General features: G+C 29.5%; 1 protein-coding gene across 1 annotated transcript in view; it reads left to right on the top strand.

The window, feature by feature from the left end:
* Positions 1-15,854, top strand: part of LOC148273748 (uncharacterized) — a gene marked incomplete at its 3' end in the record, with an annotated part of 239,749 nt that overhangs the window by 187,790 nt on the left and 36,105 nt on the right. Inside the window, exon 3 of the mRNA XM_088238266.1 lies at positions 11,112-11,259. Within this exon, the coding sequence (XP_088094392.1) occupies positions 11,112-11,259 (148 nt within the window). The remainder of the gene's footprint in view (positions 1-11,111; positions 11,260-15,854) is intronic.

The following is a 15,854-nucleotide window of genomic DNA, read 5'->3' on the forward strand; positions in this document are numbered from 1 at the left end:
TCAATAATGTTTTCCCTCTCTGTTGCAATAAATTTAAATACGAATAGCTTCCTAGGGAGGAAATCCAGCCAGTCTGCAAGCATTTGAACCTACTTATTATTTGCGTATTTGGGTATTTGCGTTCTTATAAATAATCTCAATATTTCAATATTGGTATTTCAAAGTTGTAAATAACTCACTATTAGATAAAGGGAACCAGGTTGTGGTAGAGCGGGTTGCCCTAGTCGAACCTTAGACCTCCAATGTGTGAGTCTGCGACACTAACCACGGGACCACAACCCGGTTCGGATTTTAATATCATTACACATTGAAATATTCCTTCACGGTGTCTTTCATTAGTACATTTGAAATTTTATCCTTTCTTCAGCTACTAATTTAATTTGAATATCACCTTTTTGCTAGACCATTTTTTTTTCAAATCTTGTGTTTTTAAAAAGAGATTTATATGAAATATTTTTTATTAATATTTACATAGAAATAATAAGATTTGGTGCATTTTTAAGTTATGTTTGTTTTGTAAATAAAATAAGCCCTCTTACACTTTTTTAGAACTTTTTCTTCAAAGCTTGAGTCTTTCTTCCGCTAATATAATTATTTATTTTGCACTTGTTTCTCGAACAAGCGTTTCCGTATTTAATTTTATGCGAGATCAAAATTATTTAATGTGATTTATCTTTATTCTGGGTATCCATTGTTATTCAATTCTATAATCGGGGTATTCTTAACCTGTTGTAGAGCAAAACGTTTAATTCGTGAAATATACTTTACTATACTATACTACTCCATAGTTTTTACAATTTATAATTGATCGGTCTTTTTCACTTACCTTTTGCAATTTCCTGTAGTACATAGTATCACTTTTGTTGTAAATCTCCATTACTCGACATATTGTGAATAATAAAAATAAAAACGTCTAACAATCTCCATGAAAAACATCACAATGCTTTTCATTTACAAAAATGAATGTTCATTTGTTTGTTATGAGCCATAATAATAATAATTATGTTTGAAGGTCTGTAAGATACGGTATTTCAGTTCGTTTCTCTTCAGAATTAACTCTCGTAATATTTCCCTCCAATCTCGTTTGCGCACAAATTGAAGACCATTCTCATACAATGCGTTCATATCGGCCATTACCATTAACTGCTGGGGGCAGACTTATGAATCGAGGGAAGAAAGAAAGGCCAGGGACAAGTGCCAGAGAAGCGTTTTTATCAACCCAAACTCAACGAGAAGCATTTAAATTAAAAGATAAAAACTTTACGAATTAAACTCTCGAAATACAATCCAATTCAGATGAAATCTAAAGATTATCTTGTATTTGATTAAATACCTTATATTATTCCAATAATAGTCATCAATAGCTGTCCTTGTCTGAGCTAGTGATGTAAGAATCTAATTGTCATAATCGAATTCATTAGAAGTGGGCCTAGTGGGTGTTATAAACTGACAAGTCGAAGGTTTATATGTTTAGAACATTTAGAAACTGGTACAAAAAATCAATATCATTAATAATTAAAAGGGATGTTTCGGTGTTTTGCTGGATATCTGATCGAACAGCCCGAATTTAACTAGATTAATAATTCGTCGATTAACTTGGTTAAGCTTAGACTATACCATATCCGTATAAAAGTAATTCAATTCATTAAATGGATCACATACGTGTATGAATATATTTTCAAAAATGGTAAAATAAAAATGTTGGGGTTGCTTTTAAAAAAATCACTGAAATTTACACTAAGACATACTGAGTTATAATTATTTAAAACTTTGTTTTTTTAAATTTAATTACATATCGATTAAATTTCAATCAATATAAAAACTGCCTTCTTGCTCTTCTAGCCCCTTTTTTATAAAAAAATCATTTCTGTTTAGTCCCCTGTTCTATTTTGCATAATATATTAACAAGGCCATATTTAATAGATTAGCTGTTGATTTTTAGCATGATTCGAAAAACGTCGGCGGAAAAAACGATAATAATTCTATCATCCAATGCGCTATGGCCTCAGTTCAAGTTCGTATCTTTGATGATGAAGGCGTTTGGAAGATACATTAGCCATCCGGACATTATCAATTTATATAGTTTGTTCAGAAGTTTTTTAGATTAACACTGGGCGCCTCTTAACTTTTTAATCATTAAATTATTTCGTTTGTTTAAAGACAACTTTTATTAGAGAGTTTTAAAATGAAATCTTCATTGGAATGATAAAATTGAAGACTTTTGTCCCTAAACCCGATTTGACCCTATGTGATAAAATTGTGTGTCCGGTTGCATGAATAATACAGTTATGTGAGTTAAATAGAACCAGAATCCTGAACGACTGTTTTCAACTCGATAGCTACTCTACGTTGTGCAGTAGTTAACACGTTTGCCTATCATTTTTGAGGCCAGGAGTTCGATTCCTACTAGGGTGTCCGTAGAGAATTGTTTTTTAAAGGTTTTTGAACTTAAATATTTCAGTATTCCTGGACGGTAACCTGAACAAGCTTTCCTTCATGTAACAGATTATTAAATTATATTTAGTCTGTTTATCAATAAAGTGCCCTTTGCACGTCTAAGCGTGGAAAAATAATTATGACGGAGTTTAAATAGTTATAGTTTAAAGCCCAAGACACAAACTAATAGGCCGCACACGCTAACTATTTTATGTACTTTTAAAGTCCCACACCCTGTTTTATATTTTTCAAATAATTTACAGGTCAAACCGACATACGTCTAGCTCAAAGTATTTCACCAAACTGACGAATACTTTTTTGTAAGAATTATTTCAGGATGCCGCCGTCGATCGAGTGTCAAATCTCCAATACAAATTTGAATGGAGACAAACGACTCCAGCGTTCCAAAATATTCCCAAAGTTTGATTGAATTAAAGCTCAAATTTTATTTGTAATGGTTTTATTTATTTATTTATTTTATAAACATAAACGGCAAATCTGCCTTTTACAAACATTTATAATATGAACATATTTGGCTTAATGGTTTTATTTATTTATTTATTTTATAACATAAACGGAAAATCTGCCTTTTACAAACATTTATAATATTAAAATATTTGGCTTAATATTTTTTTTTATATAACATGAATTACCTAATACTCAAGATTTATAAAAAGTAAAATTAAACCAAAAATTATACAAGATTTTTATTTAAAAAAATAACCTTATAATTATACAGCATATTTAGTAGAAAGTTTAAATAATAAAACATTCTACAGTAAAACAACAAGAAAATCATAAGTACTGTTTCAGACAGTTCGGCAAAGTGAACAAAAAACTGTAAATATATATATATTATGAAATGTATGAATAAATAAATATAATTACCATTCACCATCTTCAAAAAAGTTCAAAAGGTTTGTTCTATAGGAACAATACCCTTCACTAAATATATCAGATACGTGGGAATAACTATTACCGAATTCATGAAGTATATTTAATACGACATTACAAGTATACACTGTCCGTGAATTGTTGCCACAAAACGGTAACACCTGTCTAGTCATTCTTCCAGACACCCTGAAGTTGATGAGAGATAATAGTTCCGGGCAATCCCATATTGAATTTACAATTTCGAATAAATTTTAAAGGTCTATAATTTTTCTTCCGTCGTTAAGTTTTAACAAATTTAATGTTTTTACTAAAAAATCGTAATTTAAAAATTCATGACTGATTCTAAGTTTAAAATTTATATACCGTAAGAATTTTTTTCGGACTCTTTCAGGAGAATTTTGGTGAGTCCATATTTTAGAGTTATACTCTAACTGGCTTCTCACTAATGAAGTATACATCAACTTCAAAGTGCCTATGTTTTTGAATTCCTTAGTCACACGTAACATGAAGCCTAACATTTTTAGAGATTTAATAGTTATATTATTTAAGAGTATTTTTAACTTATTTTGCCTGAGAAAATGAAAAAAAAAATTTGTAAAGTTTCTGTAACAGGCGCACGGAGCATGACAAGAAAGGTATATTCAAATATCTTTTTACTTTAGTTCCTGAATTTATTTCTCATAGGATTTTAAATATTTTGCTTTGAGATTTCAATCACTGTATATCTTAGATTGATATTTATATAACTATCCAAATATAATATGTAATGTTAAGTTTTTTTATGAAAATAACAATTTAACCTAGAAATAATTCGGACAATGAGTCTAGACTATTTCCCCGTGACGCTAACCTCTCGCCTGGATTCCTCTCTATGCATCTTACAACCGTTCGATACAGTTACCCCGTAAACTATCGTTACGATACAGTTGAATTCTCAAACCTTCTGTGGATTAACCGCTAACGGAACATTTACATTTTCGACAATCTAAGGATTTATATATTTAAGTGTATAGTGTGCTTGCGTAGCCTCCGAGTAAGGGAGAGTATTGGTAATTTGAACCATTTAATTTTTAATTGTCCTTTAATGGAAAGCAGAGACGAATTGATTAAAGAAATCCTGATTCACTTTATATCATTACCAATCAACATCCAAATGTTACTTTCGTGTGTAAGAAACTGGGGTTTAATTTCTGCAATACGTAAATATTTATTTGATAACAATGTGTTTGTATAGATTTTAATGATTTAAAATAGTTTCTTTGTCTGTAACACTTATTAAAATTGTATATATTAATTAATTGCCACATAATGTTATCAAATTTTTTGTAAATTATAATCATCAAATAATTATTTTTATATCTGAATATTTAAAACTCTAATTGTGTAAATATATAAAAGTTCTTATAAATTATGTTTATATTTAGAATAGTAAACCCATGTCAAATATGTTTTCAATACATATATTTGTTGTAAAATATGTATTTTCAAGGTTTTGGGTGTTTTTCTTAATAATGCTTATTATTATGGAGAATTTTAAATTAATTCCAATTGTTGTAATTTTAATTTTAAGATTTATTTATGTTACATGTAATTTAAAAATGTATAAGGTTTATCTGTTTTTTCTGTCTTGTCTGTAATATTGTTTTGCTCCCATTTAACATATATTGTTTATGTCATTTTACTTCAATTATTAGTGGTCAAGTTTCTGGTAACTTATATGTGTATATATGGTTAATAACAATACCAACTCATTTGGATAGATGTCAATTTTCACATGATAATTATGGTCGATAAATAATCATATTACCATGTTACGACTCATTATTCTAAATATCACTCATTGCTGGAATCTTCGCGTCTTGTGCAAATATTAAGAAATTCTAGGAATTAATTATTTGTGTTTTGTTTGATGTTCCGAAGAAATCTTGCAATTCAAATAATCATAAGTAATTTAAAACCTAATTGACGAGACCATCAGTGCCAGTGATCCCTCACACACCCTCCTGGGACTAAGGTAAATTGTAAAACCTTCTTATTATACCTGATCAAAATTGAAACATAAATATCAATTAGAAAATATACCATTTATAATTAAACGTAAATTTAAAAACTAATAACTATTATAAAGTTAAAACAAATATAAATTACAAAACAATTAAAAAATAATAAACGAGTATAAATAAAAAGAATAAGGAGATATTTGACAATTAAAACCAACACAATTATTAGCCATTGAAATAATTTATAAGTGGCCATTTTAACAGATGAAAGCATTGAAGGAAAATAGATGATCAAATATAGGCTTATATTACACATTGTGTAAAGTGACTACTTAATGTATATGTAAATCAATAAACGTAGTACTTTATATAATTGGTACACATATTTTTTTATTTTTTTATTTCATTGCTTTATATTTGTTTTATTATATTTTATACTATATTATTTATGTTTAAGTAACATGTATTCTTGGCACATATATATATATATATATACTTTAAATTTGTATAATAACGATTTTTAATTCCTTACCTTTGATTGGCTAGGCATTTATAATTAAGTAGTTTTAGTTTTTCTATTTTATGTTATTGTTTTATAAGTTTAGGACTTCTTACGCTCTAAAAATAAAAAAACTCCATCTTGGAACAGGCTGTGCCATGTTAGATGGAGACTATCATAAACAGAGAACACTCCGTTTTCATTTTACATTAATTGGTTTTTCAGATAAACCAGCCAATGACAGGTCATAAGCACTGTAAAAAACTAGACTTCTATATTCCCTTCTCTAAAATGTTCTTCATTTCTGTTGTAATGTGTTGATTTTAAATACCTATTTATTTTAATTCTCAGGCATCGCGTATCCTCGCAAGCTTACAGCATCGCGATGCGAAAAGCTGTGATTATTGAATTTTATCCGCTTTTCTCTGAAATTGTGATAATTTAAGTCTCCAAGCGAGGAGTGTGAAAACGGCCGCAGGTTCCACAGTAAATCTCACTGTCTATCTTAACGGCCTCTAAATGCCCATCATTTATTAGGACAGAATAGTGAGAAGGCATTTTTGGGCGGTCAAGGGCTAATTCCCTCAGGCAATCGTGCTTCGGAAACGGAAGACAAATGATTTCCCATATCCGGTTTCGATCTCGGCTATTAATTAACGGGTTCCTTTTAAAGGATGTCTAATGACCTCTATATTTGAGTTCTTCCGGGACGTTTTTTGCTTTGTTAAGTTTCGATTCAGTTTACCATTGTTAAAAAAAATAAGTCACTTATGCTTTTTAAAGGGATCTTATTAAAAAAATATTTTGGTGAATGGTTATCGAAAAACATGAGAACCATAAACAGGTTATTTAAATGGCAATTATTTAAACGAAAATAAACTCATTTTTGGTAGAATGGTTTTTTTATTTTTTTTATTTAGGAAACATAATATACATGTTTTAATGTTATTGAAGAGTATCGGGGAAAACTCATTATCATCAAGGGACAAACATGTTATTACATTAATAAAATCAATACTTATTTGCACTATAAAATATAAAGTTTATATTTGAAGCAGTTACTTTTTGGTTATTCATTATAATAAAATAAATAAAACAACTTTGTTTTTAACCACTTATTATTTTTTTATTTTTTTCCACCGACCGGTTTCAAAGCAAACAAGCTTCTTCATCAAGGTTTACATAACTAATGAATTGATTCCTTTTTTATTTTTATCATGTTCACTAAATACTACACTTGTACCCAATAAATCAAGTTGTTTTTTCCTTCAACGGGTGGTAATTTGAGATCACTATTTTCGAAGTTGGACAGGAGAGGACTAAAAGAAATTTTGTGTATTTGGTTATCAATTATTGTTTTCTTATTGGTTAGGCTGATTGAAAATGTGTCACAGCGTAAATGAATTAATTCCTATACCTGTCTCCTTTTCTCTCGCCCACTTGAATCCTGTCCCTTTTGCACCTTTATAGTTCTAATAACTATTAAGTTGATTATTTCGCCACCTGGGGTCAGTGTCCGATTTGACCGCGATTGAAGTGCATGTTCGGTTTGGAGTTTTGCCGCTCGCTCCACCGTATCGCCGCCTCAGCTAAGCTCGGATAAAATAGGAAAATCAACAAAAAAGGTCAGTCCATTCACTCCATTTCCTTTCATCCATTTGCGCTGTGACATTTACAAAATTTAATATACTTACTTCCGAGAACCAGGCCCACGCATCGCCACTTATTATAAATCACTTTCTTAATTTCTAAGATTTCTTAGTTGTCTAATTTAAATATTTTATTTTCAGCATTAAATACTTTTAGTCCATTGTCTTTATTAAAATTAAGATTATTATATCAGATCATTTGTGAATTCAGAATAATTTTTATTATTTAAGCATCCTAAGTGTTCCTTTACTCTAATATTAAAGTTTCTTTTAGTTTTTCGAAATTAGTGGTTAAAAACAAAGTTGTTTTATTTATTTTATTACTTATTTGCACTTTTACTTTCAAGGATTAAACCACAGATATATTAAGGTTATAGTGTACAATCTACTTCCATTCTCCGTAAGGAGAATAAGTAAGTACTCACAATATAAAATTGTGATTATGAAATTAAGAAATGGATAGTGAAAGTGGGTTGTGCACGGATCGATGAGTGGATCAAGCCATATAGGTAAATATTTGTGTCCTGTTTATGAAATTTGGTCTACAAGTCTATATGAATTTGTTATGTTTTTTATGATTATTTTGCTTATTATGTTTAAGATGACAATTGAGTTAGTTAGATTAATTACGTTTTGATTTTCTTATTATGTTAACTATGTTAAATAACGAATTAAAAAAATGTTTTACTAATTGTAAAATGTTTCCCTTGGCACGGGACACCCCAGTGAATAAACATTATTTTGTATAAATAAATGATACATAAATAAAAATAAATAAAAATATAAATAAATCAAATAAATACAAAAAATAACAAATAAATATGAATGAGAAAAAAATTTAAAGGTAGGTTCTAAAATTATTTTCATATTCAAAGCATTTTTATCATTTTTTTTTATAGTAATAGCGTTACTTTTAATGGAGATAATAAAACATTGTATAAACTTGAATACAAAAAAAAAAAAACTATTAAATGCATTATTTATCGTTCTGTTATGGTTAAATACCTACAATTATCACATTTACATCAAATTTACTGTATTTTCAAATGTTTTACTAATTGATTTAATTTTTTTATTTATTGATAAAAACTGATTTACAAAATAAGAATTATGTAGAATATGTAGACATATTATAAATAATGATGTTTTTACCTCTCGAATAGAGAAAAAACCTCAGACGATGTTCGTTTTACATTCATTTTTATTTTCTGAACAAGTCTCTGTAAATTAAATTTAATTTTTTTTTAAAATTATCATATTCTAATGCATGGATTTCAGAATAGGGTGAGTTTTGTGTGTTTTTTTATTTAAATTCAGATTGATATGTTTTAATACTAAGAAGACTATAAAATGTTTTTTCCCCACACATGTGGTATTAAATTATTTAGACTTACTTTGAAATTACTTTAAAAAATACTTTATTTACTACCTTATAAAGAAAAAACTATCCCTAGCTAGGCATTTAAGATGACTCACCAGTAAAAATATGTACGTTTACTTTTTTTACTACTCAATAAAGACATTTTATCATTTGTAAACATGGCCTTATTTGTGTTTTTTTAGGCCTTGAAATAATGTACGAAATTAGGTGAACGATGTACAGAATTACACGCAAGTATCGGTAAATTCTTTATTTTTAGGGTTCCGTGGTATTCGCATATTAATTAGCTTTGGTCATTTAAAAATAACTCAATTAATTATCAATTAGTACATAAATACGTTTTAAGAAAATAACGTTCAAAGTTAGGTGTTCGGCATTACCCTCCGCTTCCTTAATACTTTTAATTCTCCGTTTGCTTCATTTAAACGACAAAAATTACAAATAAAAGTTTTTCAAAATCCTCATCCACAGAGCACAAAATTATTTTGAGAAAAATGACCTTTATTTTATCAAACTCACGCGATAAAAAATAGTACACGAAAACCACATTTCACGTAAGCAATATTGATGTGATTTCTTTTTTCCAAAATTTCAACCAGCTTAATGTTCCCGGGACGTACCGTTATGAAAAATTCTAAGTAATTTTGTCCTGTCCGCTTTATAATGTTCATAATATTCTCTATCCTGGTAATAAATGGCTTCTAATGTATCCTGACTGTGGCTCCTCTTCAGCATTGATTTATGGCTGCAATATGAAACCTTCAAGATGTTTGCGTATAGTGTAACAGTACGAGGTAGCTACATAGATTTTTTAGCTTATGATTAAGATTTCTAAAGGTATAGAGTTTATTTTTGGATCTTGGCTAGCAGATTTATAGGAAAACCGATTCTTGCCGTTATTGAAACCTTTCAATGTAATCCAAAAGATTTGTGGTTATCTTTCTGGATACCATTTAGCACTTAATTTACTTTCCCTTTACTCACCAACTGTGATCAATGATCATTTTTTCATAATCTCACGGGCTTTTTGATGCTGCCTACAACATAACAGTTTTTTTTTAGTTAGAATAGACAGTATCTAAAATGTTTGCTTGTTATTAAATTTGACACAATTGTACGATATCAAATTTTACTTAATTGTACCCATTTTCACTGTTTTTCAAACATAACATATTGTATTTTTTACTATTTTAAACGCCGATCTAAGGCATTTAACTGAACTGAATTGATTGCTTATTCTAAACGGCTGTTGACCATAACCTATGACGTTTTAAAGTAGTTTATTTTTACAGAAACATATTTTTTCAATGAGATATAATTAAATAAAAATGATGCTTCATTGAACAAAATTTTGAAAATTTGTTCCGAAAAATGAGCGTTGTTGCATGAAAACTTCCATGCAAAACCCTCACCAGAATAAAGAAAACTAACAGTCTATGCCAGTGTGCTGTGAACGCAAAGCTGAGTGTCGCACCTTTTTACATTGCTTTACGTTTACTGACTACAAGTTAGGTTCCGGAACTTTGGCTGGATGGAACACAAGACGAGTGCTTGGTACTGCATTTCGTGTATACATATAATATATTGATTAATTTATTTATTTTAAATTACATTTTCGCGAAACTTCGCCGTACAAGCAAACGCTTTAATTTTCACCAAGTGTAAGAAAACTTTTTTGGTATATAATTTCCCTCGTGTTTTTTTTACGTAAAACCAAACAAGTAATAATTTAAGCATTTTTTTTTGTTTTAAATCATACAGTACAATGTGAAATGTAAATAAATAACATTCCCCGGAGTTGATGCATTTTATTATTTTATTTTAATGTTACAAAATTTTATTAAAGAAATTCGTAATGAGGCAAAAAAAACGAAACGAAATGCTATACCAAAAAAGAAGCAACCTATACAATCTCTCAACTTTGTTTTATTTTGAACATAATTCCATCAGTTTAGAACACGTTAGTGCGTTAATACGCGTGGAAATACTTTTTTCAAAAATAGAACTAAAAAAAATTAACCTCATGTCATAGTAGGTATCTTCAGTTTTATTTGAGGCTGATATGCAATATTTTAGTTTAAAATTTACATTCACTACTACAAAAAATTGTTGACATAATACGCATAGATCACCTTCGATTGATGGTATCATATTTTGTATGCAAGAATAAAATAAAAATTATTTTGAATAAGTCATATTTTTATACTGTGTTGTCAGCGATCACTAACCTTAAAATTTTATCTTTGTTACAGGAATTCTACTTCTGCTGTTAGTTTGTAAAGGAACTTCTTCAAATGATGGTGACAATGGCGCATCATCAGATCAGATCTCAACATCAAATTCTGTCAATCAAGTCGTATGCTCAATGCGAGATGCTGAGTTTTCGCATGATGATAACAGGTATAAAACAATTTGGTTACTATTTATATATTAACAATAACAGAGTGGAAAACATTTTACAGAGAAACTAGAAATTTAGAAAGTATTCTCTATGTGAAAAATTAATAGATCAAACTGAGTTGAAATATTGTAAAGCGTCTTCCTCGGCACGGGTTATCAGTGAGGAATGCATTGTTAATTCAATTAAATAATGTATGATCGTAAAGTATCGAATAAATAAATAAATATGGGAATTGGACGTTTAGGCATTTACATGCCTTAATACCAGACTGGTTTCCATCCGCATCAATTAGCTTTTTCCAATTTAAAGCAAATAAACAAAAATACTTCAAGGGAATAATCTTGAAGTTAGCCCTTCAACTAATAATTTGATTAACAATATTTTGAATTTGTCCAAACTTTTATAGACAAACACTGGATTTCTACGCCCCATGAGAGTTGTTAAGATTGACATATTATTTATTAAAAACTTCATATGCTTTTACATTGTATATACATATTGGCATATGGGCATATTGCCTTAAGGTTATTTCTTCCTACCTACCCAAACCGTTCAGTTTGAGAAAATAAATAGTCGTTTTATGAATATATTTTAGGTATATAAATAAAGAACCCTATAAATTGTATAAAAAAATTAAACATTAATAATACCTTTTTTTACATATAACAGAGATGGAGAACATTTTGAGGTTACACCCAAATCAAAAAAGGTATTGCCTTCTCTTTTTCACAAAAATCAACAAATGAAAGAATCGAAGAAACATAGATATTCAAACATAGACAAAATGGTGAATGTTACTGTGTGTAAAGTGTTATATCAGACGATAGATCATAAGCTATTTAAATGCCTAGACTTCCATATTAACTCTTAGTTACTCCATAGAATGTAAAATCCAGTTCCTGTCTCCAAAAATTAGTCCCATAAGAATTTTATTTTTATTTTTATAGTAGTTGAGGTAAAATAATTGAGTTAGATGAATCTCACCCGCATCAATAAAACCATCAGCTCTTTATCGTCTCAAAAATCAACAAATAGATTGATTCTTGATGTAATTTATTTTCAATTTAATGTAAAATATGTAAACCTGAATTAGTTGATTCGGTTTTTAGTTTTACACTGAGTAACTTTACGTAAGGTAATAACTTATTTAATTTTGTGACATCAGAATACTGTTCAAATGTTTTATGTTAACATTTTAACCCAAGCCGGTAAGTAAACATGTCGTTAAATCAAACCATAAACTTATGTTAACTTAATCTCGAATCGTTATAATTTGCCTCCGGTAAAACGCTATAAATAAGGAAAATTATACTAAAATTAATATCTACTGAGCGCAACTTTTCAGATTTAATTAAAAGCATAACACTCGTATGTTATTATATGTTAAATATTTTACCTTCTTTGGAGTTCGATGATAGGGTATTATAACGTTTTTTTTTTATTTGCCAAAAAAAAAGTACCATGTTAACTGTATTTTTTTTTTTTAATGTACACTCGTTAATTTTTCAGAGTGGTTTAAAAACGTTTACTTTCAATTGGCGCTAAAACGACCATTCGGATGCCGAATGGGCTTGTGACGTCACGCGCTACGATTCCGACTGACCGTTCAAACAAGTTCATACGAATTTGTAAAGCCTGCGTGTTGTTTTTGTTGTAATCAGTTGTTTTAAACTGTTTCAACTAATTAACGCGCATAAAAGTATTTAGTTATGGGATACAAGTTTTATTTAATTCCGATGTGCACGAACACTACGGTGAAGACGCCAAATAAAACTTTTTTGACTATTCCTTGTACCTAATGAAAAAGCGAAAAAAATGGTTGAACGCATTTGAACGTTATAAAACGAGATGTTAAAAAAAAAACCACTATACTTTTTTCCGTAGGTCTTGTTTAGTACACAATACTAAATTCAATGATTTAGACTGTAGACTATAGAAATATACTAACAGCACTGAAATTAACACTTATTCAGCTTGACAGGTACTACAATAATAAAATATTTTATTCTTTGAACTTTAGTATTATTATAAAAAAATAAATAAAACAACTTTGTTTTTAACCACTAATTTTTACAAGGTTTACGTAACTAATAAAATTAAAATTAGTGGTTAAAAACAAAGTTGTTTTATTTATTTTATTATAATGAATAGCCACAAAGTTAGTGCTTCAAATATAAACTTTATGTTAGTATAATTGTTTATATTTCTGTACTTTTGTTACTAAGTTTAATTTGTGGAAACCTATTTTTGTTCTGAGCCTACGCAATATTTCTTAAATATGTAAAACTTGATTTTTTAAATAAATCATAAATAAAATTACTAAAAAATTGCTGTGTGAAAACCTACCTCATTTTTTTGTGAAATTTATTCCATTTACAAAATGGTAACTGACCTTGAGATACTGGACAGTCTTCACACTTGCGGGAATTTATTATTTCCTGGACTTTATCGCAAATCAACGTCACCGAGTACGCATTGGTTATAACTTTATGTTCTGACTCTTTACGTGACTTTTTACTATTTAAATATCACTCGTTCGTTTAACTTGAATGTAGCTTATGGCAATGTCTCCGTAATTTCCTCTAGCTGATTTGTTATTAAGCAAATCAAATTTAATTGAAAAAAGGCATTCACACGCACTCGCGCAACAGAGATGTTTACAAGCAATGGTATTTTATGGGTTACAATATATTTATAGTACATGCAAATAACACAATTATCTAAATGAATACATTTTGAAAGAAAACATGATAAATTTCCTTACCTAGTGGCCTTTACATTTCTATGTTCGGAACTTTAAGTTTGTATTGGATGTTAAAAAAATACCCATCACGATTTTATCTATTTTGGGCAAGCTATCGGATTTTACTTGTAAAAAACCAATGTCAGTCATAATGCTATGGACGTTAATAAATGGAAACAAAAAAAGCAAAAGAAAAGACAAATTTAACCATAAAAAACAAATAAAAAGCTACAAGCCGCCCGCATCAGACGATCTCAGTGTAGGATTTGAGTGAACGTAGAATCCATAAGTTACGCGTGACGTCATCAATCTTTTGGCCAGTTACGGGCCGTTTTATTTCTTTCAAACTTTAAATAGGAAATTATTAATGAAAGTTTCAGATATTTATAATAAAATCCTCGCAATCATAAAAATATTCTTTAAATACTCAATACATTTAAAATCATATCCCCAGTTTATGAAAATACCCTATTGTTTTTATGCATGCATGACTACTTTAGTTCCACAGTACCCTGAAACAGGCAGAAAAAATTGTGTATCGGAAGGATTTTTAGTGAAGATAGGAAAAGTGAGAAAGATATTTACTCTTAAAAGATTTTGGTAAATAATTCCTTTGCGTGCGGTGATGTAACATCGTGTTACCACAAGCAAGAGACGGGATATTCAAAAGGTTTGAGATTAAAAAAAAAAAACATGAAAACTTACTCCTTGATAATTCTTGTTCCGTTATTTGTATAAAAAATTTAAAATTTAGCGCTGTTGAAGCAAAATAAATTAAAAATCACAAATACGCCGGTCATCTTACATGCGTGCATCCTCCATCAATGTCAATATCCGGCTGAATCTGTTCCACACAAACACTGGCCATAAAACAGCGTCTCTATCACCCTTTTTATGAGTTATATCTTCGTACTCTTTTCTGTATTGACGTAGGTATGCTATGTAGCAAAGATAAACATTTATTTCATTAAAATCTCGCATAGTCGCATACTAATTTTACTTTAAAAATCCCGTGTGAAAATTTATATTCCAAGATTACAAAAAATATGACTTCATTATAAAAAAAAATAAGAGAGATATATCAAGTCTTGTATTCTTTGTAGATTTTTGAGACATCACTGCCACGCAAATAAGAAAGGTGGTAAGTGCCGAAAACGTTCAACATTATTGTGTACAAGAACTGGATTCAACTTTGTTGGGAGTAATTATGAAATCCCTCTTCTGCAATGATAATCTACTTGAATATAAGGCAAATATTGGTAAAGTGTTATGTGTGGTCTATACTGTTGTATGGTTGTGAGACTTGGACCCTGCTTTTGAGATGTGGTTGCATCGCAGAATGCTTAAGATATCCTGGACAGAACTGATAACGAACTCAGAAGTCTTAAATCGAGCTAGAACGAACAGAGAACTCTTAACCACCATAGAAGTTCTAAAAATCGTATCTGGTACATATAATGCGTGGAAAAAAGTACCATTCGCTTTATTTAATTTTGAAGGGCAAGATTGAGGGTCACCGAGGGGCTGGAAAAAGACATGTTCTGGCTGCGTAATATACGAGACTGGACTAGATTAAGGACTGTGGAGCAGATTTTCCGGGCAGCATAGAACAGAGAGACTTTCGCCAGAGCGATTACCAGCGTTAGAGATACCTGACAGGGCATTAAAAGAAGAAGGAAGTAATTAATATTAGTATATTACAACCGAAATGGAGAGTTTTTTATAGAAGGGAATAATTTTATTGGGTAGTGTTGCAATAATTCGCCAATCAAAAATCCGTCAAAGCCCTGAATATTCTATTAGAAGCGAGATTAGTGACTTGTTCTTCAACATAAATTCGATGTTATTTCC

Source organism: Micrasema longulum, unplaced genomic scaffold (assembly GCF_059751315.1).
Source record: "Micrasema longulum isolate JH-2025_06_02 unplaced genomic scaffold, ASM5975131v1 h1tg001847l, whole genome shotgun sequence".
In the NCBI taxonomy this organism is placed as follows: Eukaryota; Metazoa; Arthropoda; class Insecta; order Trichoptera; family Brachycentridae; genus Micrasema; species Micrasema longulum.